The 22,781-nt window shown below is 41.8% G+C and overlaps 1 protein-coding gene across 1 annotated transcript in view; it reads left to right on the plus strand.

The window, feature by feature from the left end:
- Positions 1 to 2,996: 2,996 nt before the first annotated feature.
- LOC122668287 (translation initiation factor eIF-2B subunit epsilon-like) overlaps positions 2,997 to 22,781 on the plus strand; it is a 29,491-nt gene continuing 9,706 nt past the window's right edge. The window contains exons 1-5 of the mRNA XM_043864873.1: positions 2,997 to 3,181; positions 3,382 to 3,612; positions 4,337 to 4,651; positions 12,544 to 12,651; positions 13,697 to 13,886. Of these exons, the coding sequence (XP_043720808.1) occupies positions 3,050 to 3,181; positions 3,382 to 3,612; positions 4,337 to 4,651; positions 12,544 to 12,651; positions 13,697 to 13,886 (976 nt within the window). The 5' untranslated portion in view covers positions 2,997 to 3,049. The remainder of the gene's footprint in view (positions 3,182 to 3,381; positions 3,613 to 4,336; positions 4,652 to 12,543; positions 12,652 to 13,696; positions 13,887 to 22,781) is intronic.

Consider the following 22,781-nt stretch of genomic DNA (forward strand, 5'->3'; position numbering starts at 1 on the left):
CCCTTTTTTTTTGTTATTTATAATTCTGTTTCGTGATTATATGCTATTAGGTTATTGACTTGTTTTTCTGATAAATATAACAATATGGTTCATTGCTTCTTTATATCCTATATAATTTGTTCATTATGTGTTGGTTTTCGCAGATTATGTCATTGCTAATTGCTAGGGTGATTATTCCTTATTGCATTGATATGATTCTTTATGTAGCATATCAGTAGAACTTTATAATTTCTAATATGCTATTTGGGCCTTTGGCTATTTCTTATAGTAGTAGTAATCAATATAAGGGATGCACCCAGTGCACCAGGCTCCCGCCACTGCGGGGTCTGGGGAGGATCATAATGTACGCAGCCTTACCCCCGTTTTGCAGAGAGTCTGTTTCCCTACTCGAACCCCCGACCACTAGGTCGCAAATGGGGCAACCTTACCGTTACGCCTAGGTTTGCCCTCAGTATTAATAAATATAATGGATACATAAAAAAAGAATACTAGAATGCCTTGGTTGCCTAGGCGCTGCCTTATTGCCTAAGCACTTAGAAAGGCCCTCCAACGCCTTGTGTCGCCTAGAGCCTTGACAAGTATGGTTAGAAAAACTAACATAACTCATGAACCAGCCATCTGGTGAACACCATGTTTAGGTCGAATGGAGTAGGGGTGGAGGGCTATAGTTTAATCTCCTCCTAAACCGATGATCAAATTGTTAGAATCTGTTGAATGAAGGTTAGACTATGTTGCTGTCCAACAGTAGGTTACAGACACAAAACACTGCTGGAAAAAAATAAGAGAATATAAGGGAACTTAATAACAGTGTTAGGACACAAATAAACACAAAGAAGAATATTAGAAATCACTTGGAAGATGGCCCCGAGAAGAATTCTAGCTGCTGAAATATTGTTGGAACAATGAATGACAAAGAAAAATAAAAGAGAATAGGAAGAAAAGAAGAAGAAGATATGGCCAATAGGTTTCTCCACCTATTGACCACAGTGCACACACTCACATAGAGCATAGCTTTTTCAAACATAAAATCTGTGGGTTAGATTATAATAACCAATGAACTGATTACAAGAATAGAAACTCTCCTTGCTACTTGACTGCCAAGGAAACACTAAAAAGGAATCCTTCTCGAAAGGATCCTTAGCCATTATAAGGAAAATAAAAGCAAATACAATAGAAATTAGGATGGAATCCTTTTTGAGGATAAATTGCTATTGCAGGCAAAGTTAGAGATTTCTACGTAATATCTATCTTACCACTAAGTAACTCATTACATGGAATTAGGAACTAAGAAAATAGAAACTAACTACTTAATCCCGTATGGGCCTTAATGCGAGCCGGGAGGGCAAACCTTGTAGAATTAGAGAAAGGAGTGCACTGGTAGAGCGCGGAGAGCCGAAACGATTCCTGGGTAGGAAGCGTGAGGTGAGACAGCGCTGGCCCAAGGTTTGAGGAAAACTGATATCTTCTAGGATGGGGTCCTTCTTGAGGATAAATTGCTATTGCATGCAAAATAGAAAGTAACAAAAGTAGAAATTTCTTCTTAATATCTATCTTCGCTGGATCACTAAGTAACTCATCACATGGAATTAGGAACTAAGAAAATAGAAACTAACTACTTAATCCCGTATAGGCCTTAAATCCCTAATATTTGGGCTAATAGAATGGGCCCGTTACAATAGAGAACTCAAAATTACATAGCCCATGACCCAAATAACCCATTGGGGACTTAAATTTGTGCCTAACTTCTTGAACCGCGGGTTCAACTTGACCCAAAAAACTGTACCAAACCCAAATCCGAAAATTCTCTTTCCAAGGGATGTGATCTGCATTAAGAACAATTGAATCATTTCCTAGGTAGGTTTGGCAAGCCAACCCTCAGACGTACCCGTTTATTATTATTATTATTATTATTATTTTCTCATATTTAGATTGAAAATTCCTGATTCCTGAACTGATCAATTAATTGATTGTGTTTAGAATCACCAAGCAAGAAGTCCAAGCATTCCAAATCTTAGCTAATCACTTGAGCCGCAGCATTGATTCAAGAGGAAATCTTAATTTTCCACTGTAACTTGGAAAAAGGGAATATCTTTTTGACATTGTCTTTGAGCGGAACATCTTTGAAACTTTTTGCTTTTCTTACTATCGATCAAAGTGGGGATTGCAACTTTCGAAGTTCATCTTTGTGGACTTTAATATCTTTACGTTTTAGTGATCTAAGGAATGATGTATTGTGGAATGCGTTGAAAGTCTATCTGATGCAGTGAAATTAACATTATTGTGCACCATTTGGTGTGTCTATCTGTTTCCATGAAAAAATATTGAAAAAGTAAATTGTCTTGTAAAATAGGATTTTCTTACCATGTTAGTTGGCTTAACAGAATTTTGTGGTGCACTTAAAATCCTACTTAGATCACGTGGACAGCAACATAGTTAGTTTATGTATGAGAAAAATAAGTATTGGTTATGGATGGCATTTTTATAATTATCAAATTTTATGAACTTGCCACATGGCCAGTATAGATGCCGTGACAAATTTTGCAATGCACTTCGGATATCCTACTTAGATCACACATGGACAGCATGGTTGGTTTAACAGTATTTTGTAGAAGTGCCAGAAGTATGTCTTTTATTATGCCCTCCCAATCACCTTTTTTTTTAAAAAAAAAAAAAATCTTTTTTACTCAGCGTTGCCAAATGTGTTTCTTCCCTACAGAAGTACTCCCACTCCTCCCCCCCCCTCCAAAAAAAAAATTGACTCGAAAACAGTTATGCAGAACACAAATGTTCCTATACGTAGCTTTAGTCTCCACACCCTAACAAATGGCAAGTTTTCTAATATATATATATATATATATATATATATCTATCGTGTCGGACCTTTATCCTATGATTCCCATTTAAATTGCATGGCTGTCTCCCACTCTCTTTCTCACTGGATGCAAGCAAAACAGAATGTCTTGGAGTACCTCCATCAAACTTTGTGTTCTTAACTATTTTTTTTTTATAAATAGAGTCTTTTTATGCTTTAGAAACACATCAGAAGAAAATGGTACAGAAGAAAGGGGCTGCTAGGGTTTCAGAAGATGCCGAGGAGCTGGCCCATATTCCATTGCAGGCTGTCCTCTTGGCTGATAGCTTTGCTCAAAAGTTCCGCCCAATTACACTTGAGCGTCCTAAGGTATATTCCATTACTGATTTATTTTTCACTGCAATATTGATACTGCCTTGTAATTTTATGTGTGAATTTAGTTATGCTGATATATATATATATATATATTATTGATATTCGAAACTGTGCAATGTATTGGTTGGAATTTGACATTTGAAAAAAATGTAAACTTCTTGCAAATTCTCAGATTTGTGTTTTGATTGTTGCAGGTTCTCTTACCACTGGTCAATGTTCCCATGATTGAGTACTCCTTAGCATGGCTTGAGTCTGCCGGGGTGGAAGAAGTTTACGTCTTCTGTTGTGCACATTCCAAGCAAGTGATTGATTACTTGAAGAATTCACAGTGGCTTAACCAACCAAAATTTTCAGTCACAACAATAGAGTCCCATGATTCTATTAGTGCTGGAGATGCGCTGCGGTTGATTTATGAGCGGAATGTGGTATGCTATCATTTTCTGTTGCATGTCTCATAGTATTTTGTTTCTTAAGATTTCAATTTGATCCTCCAGGGGTAGTTTAATACTTCATGCTTTTAGGCTTTTAATTCATTTGAGTGTACCTCTCTTTACCTCATTTCTGGGCTTTTGCTCACAATATGTTTTGTTATGAACTAAATTTAAAAAGTATCAGTTCTGTTTTCCTACCTTCACTTTGCATAGAATACATTTTGTTTTTAGTGACATTCACATTTAGGGTGTGTTAACCTTTCAATAACTGCATCTTTACCTGCCTAGATGGTAGCTGCACGTTATTGTTAACTGCTCTGTCCACTAGCCACTGGTTGCAAAACAAGCCATTCATTGCATGGTCAGGGATAACGCCTGTCAGATGACCAATCAATCTCATTTTAACCTTCTGGCGGTTGGCTCAGCAGGTTTAGATGAGGATGATGATATATAAGCTTTTCAAAGTGCATGCATCGTACATGTCATATTTCTTCTTGGGAGATACAAACATAATGTACATTTGGTTGAAATGTATTTTTTGACATATTTTGGAACTTTGGCAAAGAATTGAAAGGGCCTTCTGAGAAGGATGGATTTCTTAAAACCTTTTTAACGTTGGAGACACTTCAAGAAAATGAATTTTATTATGCTTCTAAAACTCAGAGAACTTTCTGTATTGTATGTGACTATCTGATCCTCTCCTGTTTTGCCTCTGTAGATACATGGGGATTTCATACTTATAAGTGGGGATACTGTGAGCAACATGTCCCTTACCCAGGCACTTCAAGAACATAAGGAAAGAAGGAAAAAAGATACTAATTCTGTAATGACCATGGTCATCAAACAATCAAAGCCTTCTCCGTTGACTCAACAAACTCAACTTGGTAATGATGAGCTGTTTATGGCAATTGATCCCGTTACAAAGCAGCTTCTGTATTATGAGGATAAGGCAGACCACTGGAAGGGAACCATTTCTCTGGATAAGATGATGTTAGTTGATAATCCTGCGGTTTCTCTGCACAATGACAGACAGGTTTTCTCTTATCTATATTTTATATGTGCACTAGCTTGCAATTATCTCTTTTATGTTTGTGTTCTGTTAATAACTAATTCTTAACTGTATACTAATGGGCACATGACGAAAATGCATATTCCTTTTCTGAATGTTTTTTTTTTTTGGGTGAATAAAAGAATTCATTACCAACGAAAGAAAGGAAAACAAAGGGCCCCCAAGGGGGGAATTACAAAGCCCACGGCTAAGCAAAGCTTCAGCTAGAGGGAGCTGGAGCAGAAAAAGAAACATTAGGGAGACCCCAGGATACAACAATAAGTTTGTTCCTTGGGGTGTCAGTACAAAAAGAGGGAGGGGCTGACAATAATTTGGAGGAGATTTCAAAGGAAATGGAATCCCAAGTCTGTTGAAAGGAACGAGAATTGGAGGTCCATTTCCTGATATTTCGCTCCATCCATATATGGTTGAGGGTAGCACAAAAAGCCATCTTTCCCACAGTGTCGCAGATAGAGGAACCACAGAAGGTTATATCAACCCAAATTCATTCTCTAGAGAAAGGGGGAATTCTTCTTTGGTCAGGCCAGCACTTGGACAGAATACCTTGCCAGATGGCTCTAGAGGTAGGGCACTCAAAGAATAGGTGAGCTGAGTCTTCCATATTGCTCTAACAAAGACAGCAGACATTGGAAACCTGGATCTGACGTCTACAGAGGAAAGCTTGTGTAGGAAGACAGTTGGTGAAGACTCTCCAGGCAGTGAAGCAATGGTGAGGAATGTGATGCTTGAACCAGAGGAGGTTCCTCCAAACAGCCGTCGAGCCTTTGAACCGGATAAGGTTCCAAGCTGCCTTGGAAGAGAATTTCAGCAATCTGTTTGCTGTCCAAGAGACACAATCGCCCCTAGGCAGTCTTCTTTGGATGGACTGAAGATCATTCCAAATAAGAGAGAGAGGCAGGGAAGAGGTAGGGGGGCCCAATCATCCTGATGGAGAATGTCCGCAACAAGAGCCAGCCTATGAAGACCTGAAGTATAGATCGCCCTTGGGGTGACAAGATGTAATAATATTCCCTTAGGGTGCCAGTGATCCAACCAAAGGGAAGTGGAGAGGCCATCACCAATGTGGGAGTGGATGGAATGGAGAACAAGGTGGCGGGACTCAAGGTTCTTATGCCAAACCCAAGAAGCATCAGTAGAGACAGAAGCAATCCAAATGGAGTCTTGACGGAGAAGACCCGAATAAACCCATTCGACCCATATACTCTTCTTTCTTGAGGCTATCTTCCAGATCAGCTTGATAATACCGGCCATGTTGACATCCTTGATTCTTTTAATGCCTAGACCACCCTCCTTTTTTGGAAGGCACACTGAAGCCCATCTAATGGGATGGAGGAATCTTGAGGATTCAGCTCCCTTCCAAACAAAAGAGGCTAACAGAGATTCCAAGGACTTGATGGTTGCTTGCGGGAGCCCGTAGACACTAGACCAGGAGATATAAGAAGCCTCTAAGACAGATCTAATAAGCACCAACCTGCCTGCGTAAGAGAGAAGCTTGCCTTTCCACAACTGGAGTCTTTTCCTTAAAAGGTCCAACATGGGAGTGCAATGATGAGCAGAAAGCCTGGCCGGAATCAAAGGAAGCCCCCGGTACTTGACAGGTAGATGCCCCTCTTGGAAGCCAGATGTCACAAGGAACTGTACTTTGTCTAGCTCTGGAAGACCAGCAAAGAAGATAAGGGACTTGGAAGGGTTGATGCGAAGACCGATAGCTCATGAAATTGCTGCAGACAAAGCAAGATGCACTCAAGGGAGGCGATGGAGGCCTTTGAAAAAATCATCAAGTCATCAGCGAAAGCAAGATGGGTAAGCTTTAAAGCTTTGCACTTGGGCATAGGAGCAATGAGCTGCTGATCAATATAGATCTGAATTTGCCTAGTGAGGACTTCCACCGCCAAGGTGAACAAATAAGGGGATAGAGGGCATCCCTGACGAATCCCCACAGTGGCTCCAAAATAGCCCACAGGACTGCCATTAATTAAGACTGAGAACTTTGGGGAGGAGATGCAATAGCTAATCCAGTGAACAAAAGGCATAGGGAATCCCATCTTGAGCATAACTTGGGATATATAGTCCCATCTTAGAGAATCAAAAGCCTTGTGAATGTCGATCTTCAAAAGAATAGACGGGGTATGATTCTTCCTGTCAAATCCTCTGACTATATCATTGCAAAGAAGAATATTGTCAGAGATGTTCTTGCCTGGTATAAAAGCTGATTGGTTGTCACTGACCAAAAAATCCACAACACTCTTGAGTCTTCTGGCTAGGATCTTAGCAATAAACTTGTAGAGAATATTGCATAAGGCTATGGGCCTGAAGTCATTCATTGCTGAAGCACCTTCCTTTTTAGGGACAAGGCAAAGAAAAGTATGGTTGACTTCTTTGATCTGGATGGGATTGAAGAAGAAGCTTTCAATGGCAGCAATGAGATCCACTTTGATGATATCCCAGGTAGCAAGAAAGAAGCCCATGCTGAACCCATCCGGCCCTGGAGCACCAGACACCTGGGAGTGAATAGCTTCCAAAATCTCATCTTCTTTGGGGATAGAGCTCAAGACATCAATGTGATTTGAAGGAATGAACTTGTTGAGCAAGTGGCTTTGTAGAGGAACATTTCCCTCCATGGGAGCATTGAAAATACCTTTAAAGTGCTGAACAACCAAGTCCTTTATGTCCTTAACAGTAGTGGCAAGAGAGCCATCATTGGAAGTGAGCTGAGTGATGGAGTTTGCATTGACATTGGCCTTAACTGAACGGTGGAAGTAAGCAGAATTGGAATCACCCAAGTCGAGCCATTTGATTGTAGATTTTTGCTTGAGGAAGCTCTCTTCCCGAGAGAGCAAGGAGGAGAGCTCAACAGTAATATCTTTCTCGGCTTCAGCAAGAGTGGTATTGAGGATGTCAGCCTGCAGCTGAATCTGAATAGAGGCAAGTCTCTCTTTGCATTCAGTAACTTGAAGAGAGATGTCACCAAAGATGTTCTTATTCCAAATCTTGAGGGCTTCCTTGACATTGCGGAGCTTCCTAGAGAAAGCAATAAGGGGAGTTGTGAAGGCAAACACAGGTTTGGTCCAAGCTTCCAAGACCGTGGGCAAGAAGGAGGGGTGAGAGGGCCACATGTCGAAGAACTTGAAGGGTTTGGGGCCAAAGGAAGTAAGGCTGAATGGTAAGGGCTATTGGGAAATGGTCAGATATGTCTGGGTTATCAAAGGTGGCATGGGAGGAGGGAAAGGAAGTAAGCCAAGCTTCATTGACTAAAACTCTGTCAAGCTTGCAACAGATGCGATGGCTGCCAGCCCTTTTGTTGCTCCAAGTAAGAGGGAATCCCGTCCATCGAAGGTCATTAACCCCAATGTCACCAATACAATCATTAAAATTGCCCATAGCCACCAAATCAAGCTGATTACCACCCTGTTTTTCAGAACTGAATCTGATGACATTGAAGTCACCTCCCAATACCCAAGGAAGAGATCCAATGCTGCTGGCTATGGAGCGCAAATCAGCCCAAAGAAGGGTCCTTTGAATGGAACAGTTGTGAGCATAGATAACAGAGAAGAAAAAGGAAGCTTGGCCAAGGCAGTCAGAAAAACAGAGGTGGATGAATTGGGAGGAAGTGCAAAGGAGGGAGATGGAGATTTTGCGAGGGTCCCAGAGGATCCAAATACGCCCATTTGGGTGGGAGGAATAGTTAGAAAGCAGAGACCAGCCAGGGGCAATAGACTTAAGGATTTTATCAGAGTTTTGCTCCTTGGTGTGAGTTTCAAGGAGATAGCAGAAAGCAGAGCGAGAAGAACGAAGCCTGGAGCGAACTGATGCTTGCTTCGAGGCAAAATTTAAGCCTTGGGTATTCCAAAGGAAGCCTTGGATCATTGAGAAAGAGGGAGAAGGGGCATTGGGGACTCCAAGAGTCGAGTCATAACAGACTGGGATTTGGTTTCACTCCGGTGTCGACGCTTGTAGGAGTAGTGGGGAGATGAACCCAGAGATTGCTTGCAGGAAACACGATGGCCCAGAGAAGCAGGAGTGTCGGGTGAAGGAGAAGGGTCATCTGGGTTTAGGGGCGAGACAGGGTTTGGATGAGGACCCGACCCGAAGGAAGCATTAGTTGTAGAGTCGTTCGGCCCAGGAACCGATAGGCCCAAGTTAGTATGGTCCAGGCCTGAAGAGGCTACACCCGAGAGAACCAAAATGTGATTGGGAGGACCGTCATAGGGTGTAGGTCCCAATGGAGACTTGTCTAGAAAGCCTGACGAGGAGTTTAACTCCAAAATACCTTGAAGAGACGAAGCCCGAGAAAGAGTCGCAGCAGCAACCGAAGGCAAAGGGAGGTTTCCCAAAGGGATCAGCGATGACAGAGGAGCAGTTGCCGAGGTTGTACCATCGCAAGAGCTTGAAATGGGAACTTCAGATGCTAGATCTTCCAACATCCGGGACCTACTACGAGGCAAGACATCAAATTGAAGCTTTTCGGGGCAAGCGAAGGTCTCCGTATCCTCAACGTCAGTCAAAAGGCTGAACCTGTTCTGAGTCAGAGAAAGTTGCCTGGAAGCCCTATTCGAGTCCTTGCTGCCATCCGCTGGCAATGCTAGAGCACTGAGAAGATTCCGGTTGCTAGATCTGGTTCTTCTCCTACCACGGGACCTAGGCCTGTGACGAGAAGGGTTTGGATGAGGCAGAAGCTTCTCACCGGCGGTCGAAGGAGGAGCAGCGTCAGACGTCGTCACACCAATTGCAGGGGTCTCGGCCGAGGGGGAACAGAGCTTGGAGTTGTGCCCAAAGGTTTTGCAGACTGAGCAGTGTGGTGGTTTCCAGTCGTAATGGATTTCTTGCTCGAAGGAATAATCATCTCCTTCTTTGACCGTGATGAAGGTGGGAAGAGCATCTTGCGCAGATACTTCTACACAGAGCCTAGCAAAAGCCAGCCTATCCTTGCGCCGAGTCCTTACATCGGTGAACAGGGGCTTGCCCAAGACAGAGCCCAAGGAGCTCAGACCATCCGTACACCAGTAATGGAGAGGCAGGCCAGGTAGGGTAATCCAGAGAGGGATCAAGGAAAGGTCCAATTGCCAGAGCTGCAGGTGACGATGCCATTGCCGGAGAAATATTGGTTTCTTACCAACTAGCCAAGGACCACCTTCTAAAGCACGTACCTTGTTTGCGGCGGAGAACTTGAATAAAAAGAAGCCGTTATCCATGAGTGATACATCCAAAGTTCCCTGAGGTCTGCACTGCTTGGAGAGAGATGCTTTGACAATAGGGAATGGCGGACGGGACCCCAGAAAGTTACCAACCAAACTGTTTTCCCAAAGCTTAGCTTCAAATTCCAAAACATCAGACTGGCAGAGGGCCACCTTGGTCAAGCCATCCAAAGCAGGGACAACAAAATGGAGGGGAAGTCCATCAGAAGAGGAAGCAAAGTCAGGGTTGAAGAGGGAAGTCCAAGGAGCAGGTGAGATGGGTTGGGGATCAGGGGAGGAGGGACGAGGGGAGGGAGGAGGAGAAGCAGAGTTGTGAGATGTAGACGGCATCCCAACGAGAGAGGCAGCAGGAAGGAGAGGCATTCAGGCCGGCAAGAACTCAGGCGAGCTTCAAGCAGGGACATGGGACCCAGAAATAAAAAATTTGCTGTAGCAACTAAATTGAAGCAATTGTAGAAAACGTGGGTACGAGAACGTGGGCACCTGCAGAAATGAGAACAAATACATCTTTGTTGAAGAACTAATAAAGCCAAGGATAATAGTTTAATTCTGGCCCTCCCACACTTAATGATGAGAACAGGCTTGATACCCCTCCCACATTTTTGGAAGGAACAAGAATTGGAGGTCCATTTCCTGATATTTCGCTCCATCCATATATGATTTTCTGAATGTTGATGTTCAAGAATAGTGACTAGTTCCTCAAATCAGTTGTTTTCTTTTACTATTGATACTTGATACAACTGTCAGTAAGGAACGAATAGAGAAGATAATGTTATATGCTCTGTTTTTATATTTTGTGATGAAAAAATGTTATTTCTGATTTATGTCTCCTTTTTTTTTTTAAATTTTATTTTAAAACCTTTTGGGACAATGATATAAAATATGGAAGGAGTACAATATGAGAAATTAGAGAGACATGCCAATGCCCTACTGTAATGCCAAAGGAACCACCTAGCTAAGCCCAACAAGAATCACGGCCTAACATGCTCCTTATCCCTTCCCCTTTTTATAAATATTAAGTACATCTTTTCATAAAAATTTGGCCATTGTGTGTGTTTTGAGGTTTTAAAATTTTCCCAAAGGAAGAAATTGTGTAATTTTCAAAAGGTAACATTTCCATCATAGTTGTCATGGCGTCACGGCGATCCAAGTCGGTGGAGGGGTGTCACGTCGATATATCGACATGTCGCCCGCCATGGCGAGCATGTCGACCATGTTTTATTTTTTATTTTCTTTATTTTTAATGTTTTAATAGATGTATACTCAAGCCATGTTTTATTTTTTCTCTATTGTTTCTCAAGTTTTAAGAAGAAAATTCAGAAATCGAAGAAGAAATCGAAGAGGGAAAGAAGAAATCGAAGAAGAAATCGAAGAGGGAAAGAAGACAGGAAGAAGAAATAGAAGAGGGAAAGAAGAAATCGAAAGAAATTGAAGAGGGAAAGAAGAAATCGAAGAGGGAAGAAGAAATCGAAGACAGGAAGAAGAAATCGAAGCGGGAAAGAGAGATAGGAAGAAGAAATCAAAGTGGGACGCCATGCAGCCCTCTCCAGCGCTAGGACGCCATGGCGGCGCTATGGCGACGCCATGACAACTATGATTTCCATTTGGACTTGTTCCAAAATTCATTGCATTGATGTGGGATGACGAAAAATGAGGGTTTGGAGGGATCTTAGCGTTGAAGATTCTATAGAGAACCATGAGAGGGCAAAATAGTTAGCTGGGCATTTTAAGTTGTAAGAAAATATCCACAGACCTTATGTCCATGGGAAATCTAGAAAATGGTACATGGATAAGCTTCTTCCACTTATAGTGGGCTTTAATCTTGAGGACTATTCCCTTTCCTCTCCCCCCTTTATGGATAGGCAAAGCAGAAAAAGATTTTATACAGAAGGAAAACAATACATGCACTATTACAACCAAAAAGTTGCATATGAACACAAAGTATCATCTAGACACACCATATGGAGGACATAGCCCTTTGGTTCTTGAGATGCTTTGAGGACTGTTCTTGTCATGCTAGAAAATGAAATTCATTCATCCTGGGTGTTGGATTGGCTTACTGATGGGTTCCTAGAAGCCTTAGATGATTGGTTTCAGAAATCCAGAAATATCCAGAACTGCAGTGAAATACTGAATTGATTTCAAGAGAAAATTAATAACATTCAAGTCCTGCTTTTGCTGGATCCTGGGACAGGCAGAGTGGGGTCGGTCCTAAGTCCTAACCATCTGCCCTAAAACTCGAACCAACATCTTGGTGCTGGTTGTCCAAGCTTACCAATGCACTAAGCGACGGCTCCTTATACTCTATATATTGAAAATCCTAAATCCCAACCTGACCTGCATTGATTTCATTACTGTGTGATTAGATGGAATTACTTTCTTTGGCAGCACATTGAATAATTTTTTGGTAACTGTTGCTTCTCTTATGAATAAGTTACATAGAAAATCCTTCCTGAACCTTGAATCAAAAAATTCCTGCTAAAAAATGCCCAATATCAATGTATTATGGGGTAGAATTGACCCAGTTACGGCTTGAGTTCTGACTGGTTTAATTATTTGCAATACTGGATTTTATTTTCTTTTCAACCTTGTGGTTTTTATGTCAATGGTTTGAATGATACTGAATAATTATTAAGGACTGGTTAAATATACTTTTTACAGGATTGCTACATTGATATCTGCTCCCCGGAAGTTCTTAGTCTTTTCACCGACAATTTCGACTATCAACATCTTCGGCGTCATTTTGTCAAAGGACTTCTTGTTGATGATGTAGGGTTTTTATGTTTTCTGCTTTAAAGTTCTTTCATAAAAAAGTGTCTGCACGTTAGTACACGATGCACATAATTATCATTTTGCTTTAATCTGTTAGCAATTATATAGTCAAAAATTTTAATTTAATTTCAATTATTTGTATTTTAATGTAATAACCATTTTGATATGTATTAATAAGACCATGGAAGCCTTTTATCCTTCTTCTAACTTTTTGATTTTTCTGAGGTTGTGAATGACAGCTATTTATAGTAATGGTATTTTTGAGGTCTTTTAGGGTGCTTTTGTCATTTTGCATGTTTTGATAAGTGGAAAGCCGTAGGAAGGCATTAAAGTTCCCCCCTCCCTCTCTTCTTTTATAGTTTAATGTTTATATTGCAAACAAAGGGATTTTGTAAAGATTTTCAGATTTCTTGCCTACTAAATTTCTAGTTTGTCTTTCCACTCTCTTCCTATATTTTCAGTACTTTGTTCTCAACTTCCCTAATTAAGGATTCATCCTCTACCTCTTTCCTAATCTTCTCAAAACTAGTGTGGATGTGTCTCTTTCTTTTTCTTCTCTATCTCTTTCCCTATTTGTCCTGTCACTCTCAAATGCTTAACAGAATCCCTAAATTTCAAGAATTCTATTAGAATTTTAGGCCTTTGATGTAACTGGCTTGAACAAGCCTACTGGCCTTGAAGCTTTTAATTTTTTCTGGAGCTTTCTCGAGTTGCTAATCCTCAATGTACAACTAAGCTTATACAGCTGCATAACCAGCAGTTGCAATTTGTATGTTTTCCCGTAAAAACATTATATAGTTTTTTGATGTTAATGGGTAGTCAGTCATTTTCTTGATACTCATATACATAAACAGATACAGAGATATTTATTCTTATGTTTTGGTGTTCTCTAAAATGCCTATTTTACCCCTTACTTTACAGAACTCAAATTTTATTCTGTCTGGTCTTAATATTCCTTAGCATATTTTTTAGGTTTGTTGTGAATGTGTTTCCTGTTAATGTTATTTGGAAATCTTGTTTTGTTTTTGGTTCATTGTTTCAGATAATGGGTTACAAAATCTTTACTCATGAAATCAAATCAAGCTATGCAGCTAGAGTAGACAATTTCAGAAGCTATGGCACCATCAGTAAGGATATAATCCAGAGGTGGACGTACCCTTTGGTGCCAGATGTTCATTTTGCTGGAAATCACCCAACTAAATTAGAAAGACGGGGGATGTACAGAGCATCTGGTAAAGATGAAACATTGCTTTTATTATTTATCCAGTTGTCATGGACTTTTGGTGTTTGTCAAAATTATAGTCAGCAAAGTAGGTGGGTATATTTATGATAACTTTGGGAATTGTGACTTGTGTCAATTAGACACAATCACATGTCTATTTATAATAAATGTACTGAGAATACAAGGACAGAAATACCCCTAGGGCAACACAACATAAAACACCTAGGACAATTCTACCCTTATATCCCATATTACAACACTCCCCCTCAAGTTGGAGCATGGATATCACACATGCCCAACTTGCATACAAGAGGACAAAAAACTTTACTACTCAGCCCCTTAGTGAAGATATCAGCTAACTGGTTGCCAGACTTAACAAAGGGAATACAGATCAGTCCTTACTTGAGTTTCTCTTTGTGAAGTGACGATCTATCTCCACATTGATGTAGCTCTAGATAGGGAGAGATCCTACTAGAGGCCAATTATCAAGGATCTAATAACAAAGGAATCAAAGCGCTGCTGGTTCTGCAGTCTCAGTAGGACAGAATTGCAGTTTTAGGTCAAATCTAGGGTTAGGTATAAGAATATGGAGATGAATCTTATAGTGTATTGATGGGCAGGTCTAGGAGAAGCTATTAATGTAGGTTTGGATGATGTTTAACTAAAAAAATGAATTTCAGAAAATTAGGGTTTGGGTTTCGGGTTTTGGGTTTTAGAATCTAGGTCATAATCAGGGTTTTTAATGGGAGTTTAGGGCTGGGGTTGGGATCGAATTTTCCAGGTAGGCAGGGGAAGGTTCGATCCAAATATGGGAGGTTTTTGATGGCTGGAAGTACTGATTCTAAAATTTTAGGGTTTTGGGGAATTAATGAATGATGGGGAATCTAGGGTTTGAATGATAATTAGGGGCAGAACTTAAGGTCGAGTGCGAGGGGTGAGGAGAAAGGACTGTGGCTAAATTTTGGATGAAAACTGATGAAGGATGAAGGCTGGACAGGTTTAAGACTAATTAGGGTTTGTGGGAATTCAAATAAAATTAAGGGGATTGATTGGGGGGGGGGGGAGATTAGAGGAATAGGAGAAGATGAATGGGGATGGGATTTCAAACTTACTTGTAGTTGCAGCAAGTCTTCAATGGAGGCAGCAGCTATGTGATAGAAGGATAGAACCACCTTCCAGCTGAAGAAGATCCTCCCAGCTGTCACGGCGTAAGGAGTCAATTGGATTCCACCTTGAAATCCAGAAGGATGCACACTCACAAGGAGCAAAGGAGCAGCAGCAATGGCAGCCAAGCTAACACGATTTTTTTATTCAATAAACTGTGGGGGAGCCTCCACGATATTCTATTATTTAAAATATGGCCCCTTAGGCCAAATCCTACTACTAATTAACCTCTTCCTTGATAAATCGTGGAAGGGAAGGAATTAAAACTAAAGCTAATAACTTAAAACAGTAAATTGACCTATCTACCCCTAATAACTTAAATTAAAAGACACTTAGCTAAATAACTTAAATTGCCCAATTGAACCAATTGGATGCAACCAATTTTGAACCGGCTCAATTTAAAAACAGAAAATAAACTAAGTATGGAAAATGCTAACAAAGCAATCCTAATTTACGGCTCCCTACGTAAGCCTTAATGTTAGGACTTCTTCTTCTTCGTCTTCTTCCTACTTGGTGTTGCATCACACATGCTTGGTGTGATCATGCTGGACCGGATTATGAGCAATACTAATAGCAGACTTGTCCGTGGACATGTTCAATCTACATCCGGTTACTGTACCCTTGTGGGTGGTAATCTTGTTACATGGAGAAGTAAGAAACAACCAATTGAATCATTGGTGAACATGTCGGCCCCCCCTCCGGCAGCCCTGCCTGCCGCCTCCCCTCACACTGCTTGCCCTGTTACTCCCACCTTCCTTGAGCACTCTGAACCTTCCCCTACTCACCGAAGTTCACCCATCCCTGTCGCTCCCACCTCTACTTCACCTACTGTAACAACCACAAACGCTGCTTCGAACCCCGCTTCCTGGAGTTCTCTTTTATCCAACAACATCCCCATCGACAGGCACTCCCTACACTATGTCCCCCCCTCCATCGTTGATGATTCTAAGGTAGGCTTCTGTCCGAAGGGCCTGCTTGACGACGAAATCAGCAAATGGCAAAATTGTCTTGTGGGGCACTTCCTCGGCGCACGACCTCCTTTCCATGTCGTGAAAGCGTCTTTGCTTAAGCAATGGCGCTCAGCCGGAGCAGTCTTCACCTATCTCCTCTACAGTGGCATCTTCATTTTCAGATTCTCTGATGATGTCGACAGATCTCGAGCCTTGGAGGGTGGTCCCTGGTTGATTGGCAAGAAACCGATTTTTCTCCGGCAATGGGATCACCACTCCTCTCTCTACAAGATCGACCTCAAATCCGTCCCTGTTTGGGTAAACCTGCCTGGACTCCCACTACATTACTATTGTGCCTCAAGCCTCAGCATTGTGGGTTCGATTATCGGCAACCCCCTCTTCTCTGATGAACGAACGAAAAAAATGGACCGCCTCTCCTTCGCACGCATTTGTGTTGAAGTCTCTGCCGATGTCACTCCACCGGAATTTGTCACCATCCAAGAAGAAAATGGTCATGTTTTCACTCAGAGAGTTGCTTATGAATGGCCCCCCCACTACTGCTCTGTGTGCAAATCCTTTGGTCATCCATCGAAGCAATGCACCCATGCTCCATCTTCTTCGCCTTCGACTGCAGGCCCCCCCAACGAACAAGATGATCACAGGTGCAGCTCTCCCAGGCCTGAACTTAAGAGTCATCCTTCTTATGGTTCTCCGCTTGCAGTAGAGGCGCCGAAAGTCTGTTCGGATGAAGTCAATGAAGACCCAAATGCTGCCATATCTGAAGAAGAGGTTGTCACCTTGTCCCTGGCCACGCTTTACTCTCTGGCGAAGCTAGATCAGGTGACTGAGCGACCTCTGCAACCTTCTTGAGGTCGGAAGAAGACCAGGAATCGTCGCCGGAGAAGAAGCCCTGAACCAGCAGTGAACCTTGGCAAGAATCCCAACAACAGAGAGGTTCCCGATGCTTGCCAGCCTGACCACAATAGGTTCGCAGCCCTCCTGTCCCTGGAAGCGGATGTTGATGGTGACGTTGCAGCCCTCATTGCTCCTCCTGAGCTTTACGAGTCCGATGTGCAGACTTTCCCTGATCCCCCTCCTTTCCCTGATCCCCCTTCTTTTGGCAACTTATATTCGCCTTTATCCCCTGTCACACTTCGCTTTTCACAAAACTTCACCAAACCTCCTGACCCCACCCAGACTCAACTTTTCACCAAACCCTCTAACCCCAACCAGAATCAACTTTTCACCAAGCCCCCCCCCCCCACGTGACCACTTCCCTTTAACCCCTCTTATTCTCCATATTCCCCCTTTCGCCCCCACTAACAAGAATACCCCTCCTAACCCGACCCACCAACCCAACCCTGATAACCACCTATCTCTACCCATACCCACCATATACCCAGCCCACCATACCCAGCCCACGTTAAATATTCTCCCTGAACCTGAACCGAACCTTTCCACACCCGGTCTAGTTGTTGCGGCTGGTCACCCCCCCTTTGGTTCGCCCCCCCCTTTGCCTCCTCCCCCCACCTTGGTTCGCTATCCTCCCTTGCGTGAGTACCGTTCGAGGCCCCGCAGTGTCCCCCCGGGCTCTCGGGTTAGCCCCACAGCTGGTTGGTTGCCCCCTCCCCCCTTGCTCATGATTCCTTGGACCATTTGGAATGTCCGTGGCCTCAACGCCCCGGCTAAACAGGCTGAAATTCGTGCCCACATCAAATCCTCTAAATCCTCCCTTTGCTGCCTCCTGGAAACTAAGGTTCTTGAAACCAACTCCTCTCGCATTATTCACTCCATAGCTCCCTCCTGGTCCTTCCTCTCCAACTATTCCCACTCTCCAAATGGCCGGATCTGGGTTCTTTGGGACCCCTCCAAATTCCACTTGTCGGCTTCCTCTGCCTCCCCCCAATATCTCCATCTCAGTATCTCCGATCACCAGCACAATCATCTTCTCTTCTTCACTATGGTTTATGCTTTCAACCGTCCTTCGGATCGGCTCTCGCTCTGGGACGACATCCACTCCATCTCTCTTTCCGTTGGTTCCGCCCCCTGGGGCATGGGTGGCGACTTCAATGTCGTCCGCTTTAGCCATGAAAAGCTTGGTGGTTCCCCCATCGACCATCAAGCGGTTGATGCCTTCAATTCCTGCCTTGAGGATGTTGGTCTCAACCAAGGATTTAAGTCTCAGACCGTATTATCGTCTCGGCCGATACGTCTCGGTATCGGTTTTGGTCGATACGATACAGGTTGAGACGTATCTTTTTTTTAAAAAAATGCAAATGTCTTGACTGTATCGAGACGTATCGACCGAGATGTACCGATACGATACGATACGATCGATACAGCCGAGAGTTTTTAAAAATATTATTTTATTATATTTAAAAAACGATACGTATTGAGACGTATCGAGTCGTCTCGATATGTATCAGTATGTATCGGTCGATACATATCAAGACGACTCGATACGTCTCGATACGTATCGTTAACTTAAAAAACACATGGCCATTTCATTCTTGTCACCTGAAACTCAATTTCTAGCAATCCTGGCGGAAAAAAGCTCTTCCCAGCTTTGAGAAACCCTTCCAAAAACACATTTAACCTTGCTTTTTGGGTAAGATTTCTTGAGGGCTTTCAATTCTTTGCCAAAAATGTACTTAGAGGAGCTGAAATCACTTCATTTGGTGGATCTAACAGCCCACATTCAAATTCAAAAGCTGTTCTTGAAGGGTTAGGTAAGTTTTTTGAAAAAAACTTGAATCTTTTGCTTTAATCTTTGATTATTGGTATGTTTTTTAGTATGAATCAAAGAGAATATGTTAAACAAACATAGAAATTGCATTCTTTGTATGCATTTACAAAGATTTGGTTTCAAATCCATGTTTCTTTGACCATTTTTACCCAAAACCGAAAATTCCTTCTTTAAAATGAAATTTTTTTTTTCTTCTTAACTTTAAAACAAATGGTAATGTTTATAATATATGGACTACATTATGTATAGATGTGTGACATCCCAAGAAGATTATACATTTACCCTAAAATCTGTATTTTTTGGGTATTTTCTGAATTTATAAAATACTTAAAAAAATGTAAAAAATCTGATTTTTCCATCTATACTCTTTCATTATAGTTTGATAAAATGTATAATTGGCTGAAATAGAATCAAAGACTTAGATTCATATATGTAGTACATTATGTCATTTTTTTCATTATTTAAAAAATTAAATAATGTGTAACTAGTTGTAGAAAATGTAAAAATGTTTAGATATTGTTTAGGGCAACTTTGCTAGGTAGTAAATACATGAAATGATGCAATGCATGTCATGCATCATAATGTCTGTCTATACTTATATAAATAATAAATTATTGATGTGTGGATTTGAATATTGTTTAATATATATCTTATATAGTTATCTACTTTTGTTTGGTATTTAGGACGATGCCGCGACAACAAGACATTGGGTGGTCTTATTGTACCAAAATAAACAATAATAGATTGCATACACAATGCAACTTCTGTGACACCCAACATCTTGGAGGTGGGGTAACTCGGCAAAAAGAGCACATGGCAGGAGGATATGGAAATATTTCCAAGTGTACAAAGTTCCCTGTAGAGTTAAGCAGGGCAATGCAAAAACACCTTAGAGATTCCAAAAAAAAATCCAAGCAAGCACATGATGATGTTGATGCATTGGTGGAAAATTTGATGGAAGATTTTGAAGATTATGAAGGATCGGATATGGAAGCAGAGGAGGACCCAAAGTTGGCATCGCAATGAAACAATCAAGACATGAAGCAAAAGAGCAAAGAATGGAGAGTCGAGCAATTGATTAGAAGTCAATCAGCTCGACCTAGCCAGGGCCCTGTAGATATTGGTGTTGGCTCCTCTTGTCGTCCATCTCTAAGTAAGGGTAAGCAGCTTGTTGGCCTGTAGAGCAACCAGTGTGAAGGGGATGTTTGACCGGTTTACAAAGAGTGGTAAGGGTAAGAGAAAGAAGAGCCCAGATATCAGAGACATGGATCCTAATGTCTGTAGACGAAGGGATGCTAGCCAATAGAGGATTGAAGAAAGCTTTCAACCCAAAACACTTAGTAAAAGGATGGGCAGAGCAATCTCCAGATGGTTCCCCAGTTCTATGATTCCACCACATAAGGCCAAAGATCCCCACTTCAAGGCCATAGTAAAGGAGATTCAGCGGTGTGGGACAAATGTTAAGCCACCCACACCTCATGAGATTGCTGGGCCTTACTTGGATGATATTGTCCAAGAGGTGCATGAATATGTGGAGAGGTTCAAGGAGAAGTAGCCACTATATGGAGTGACCATCATGTGTGATGGATGGAGTGGACCAACAAGATTATCCACCATCAATTTTCTTATCTACTGTGATGGAAGGACGATCTTTCACAAGTCGGTCAATGCATCTAGTGAAATTAAAGATGCCAATTACTTGTACAAGTTAGTGGATGAAGTTGTGGAGGACATAGGAGAAGAAAATGTTGTCCAAGTAGTAACTGACAATGCAACAAATTTCAAGAAGGCTGGTCAGTTGCTTATGTTAAAGAGGCAACATCTATTTTGGACACTATGTGTAGCTCATTGCATAGATTTGATGTTCAAGGACATAGGAGAATTGCCAAAGGTCCAAAAGTTGGTTGGTAATGCAAGGAAAATCACCAACTTTATTTACAACCATAGTTGGGTTTTGGCATTGATGAGGAGTTACACACAAGGGAATTTAGTGAGGCCTGCAACAACAAGATTTGCAACAAATTACATTGCAATTGATAGCCTCATTTCCTGAAAGCATGGGCTGCTACAGATGTTCACCTCTACTGAGTGGTTGACTAGCAATTATGCAAGGTCTGAAATTGGGAGATTTGTTCAAGATCTTGTCACCTCCTCAAAGTTTTGGGCTGCGATGGGCCGACTTTATAATGTTATAATGCCACTCTTTTGTTTGCTTCGAGAGGTTGATGGGGATAAAGAGCAGACCATGGGTAAGATGGTAGAGGCCATGGGATGTTTGAAAAGAAAAATACATGAGAATAACCCAACATCAAACAAGAAGTATTTGAAGATTATATCCGATCGATGGGAAAATATGTTGGTTCAAGCTGTTCATTGGGCAGGTAATCTTATAAGTATATGACTTTGTTTTCATTTTAAACATTTAGTAGTTAGTAAGTTACTATTTATTTATTTATTATTAGAATTTCTAGGTCTAACCATCCATTACAAACCATGTGCAGCATATTATTTGAATCCGGATATCCAATACTCCAATGATATAGGGTGTAGACCGGATCTATTGCGTGCCCTAAGGAATGTTGTGAATAGAATGGAGCCAGATGTAGCGAAGGCCACCCTTTCCATGGATGAGATTAGAGCTAAATTAGTTGTATAAATGATTGAAACCAAGAATAGAGTGATTGGTGGAAGTGGAACTAATATTTTATTTTTTTTAATACCTCTCTAGGCTAAGTATTTTCCGGAGGCCACTCGTGGTTTTGTTGATAGAATGGCTATCCATGCTAGGAGCACACAACGCCCAGGTAAGTTAGGTTTACCTAATTTATTATGTCATTTAAAATTTGTTTTAAGGTTTTGTCTTTTAATATTTCATTTATTATTGTGCAGCTGATTGGTGGCTCAATTATGGGGGTACTAGTGCTCCACACTTAACCCGAATTGCAATTCGAGTGTTATCCCTGATGGCATCCTCTAGTGGCTGTGAACGTAACTGGAGTACATTCGGGTTGATACACACCAAACCCCGGAATCGTCTCAGTTATTCAAAGTTGGAGAAGCTAGTGTATGTCCATTACAATATGAAGCTGAAGCTTAAATATTTAAAGCTGGAAAGAGAAGGAGATGATGTAGATGTCAACCCAATCGACATCAACCACCTACTTGACGATGAAGATCCAGTTAGAGCATGGATAGAGGATACCGATAAGGTATTGGTGATGGATCAATTAAGTGAGGATCGCCAAACAACCAAACCTGATCCAGTGATAGAGAGCATCATTCAACAGATGGATGAGGATGCAACACAGCCACCATCACAAGATCCTTGTCCTAATGTTGAAGAAAATGAAAGTAGCTCTGAAGAAGGTTTAGTCAGGAGGAGGAGGTCGGGTCATCCGTATGGAGGAACTCAACAACATGTTGATGATGAGGATGGTGATGATGATGGTGATGGTGATGGTGATGGTGATGGTGATGGTGGTGGTGGTGGTGGTGGCCATGGTGCTGGAGGTAGTGGTGGTGGCCATGAGGCTTCACAACATCGTGCTGGGGTTCAGTTCACATGTGAGGCAGGATACACACATACTACCCAAGATATGGATCATGGTCCTGAGCTTGCTGGCCATAAGACTTACTCGCGGAAGCCGCATAAAGGCAAGTCTGCCAAGGGCTCCCACAATCCATATGATAGTGATGTGCTTATGAGTGGCATGGAGTCACTTAGCATTAGTTCGATTATGCTTGGTGCTTCATCGTGCCATGGGCATTATGCATCGAGTTCTTCTTCAAGGCTATGGACATGGGGCTTCTGTAGGGTATGGAAGTTATGGATACGGAGAGAATCAAGCACAAGCACAACGTAGTGCTGTCGTGACATTAGCCACTCCAGAGCAAAACACGATTCTACTATGAGTGGGAGACTCACTACCATCGGTATTTTGACCGGGCTCGATGATTGTGCTTATGTTCGGACAAGACACAACATCATCCTAGTCGCTCCTATTGTCAAGACCCTTACAGACATGACTTTGATCCACCCCGACAT

This window comes from Telopea speciosissima, chromosome 7, assembly GCF_018873765.1.
Source record: "Telopea speciosissima isolate NSW1024214 ecotype Mountain lineage chromosome 7, Tspe_v1, whole genome shotgun sequence".
Taxonomy (NCBI): Eukaryota; Viridiplantae; Streptophyta; class Magnoliopsida; order Proteales; family Proteaceae; genus Telopea; species Telopea speciosissima.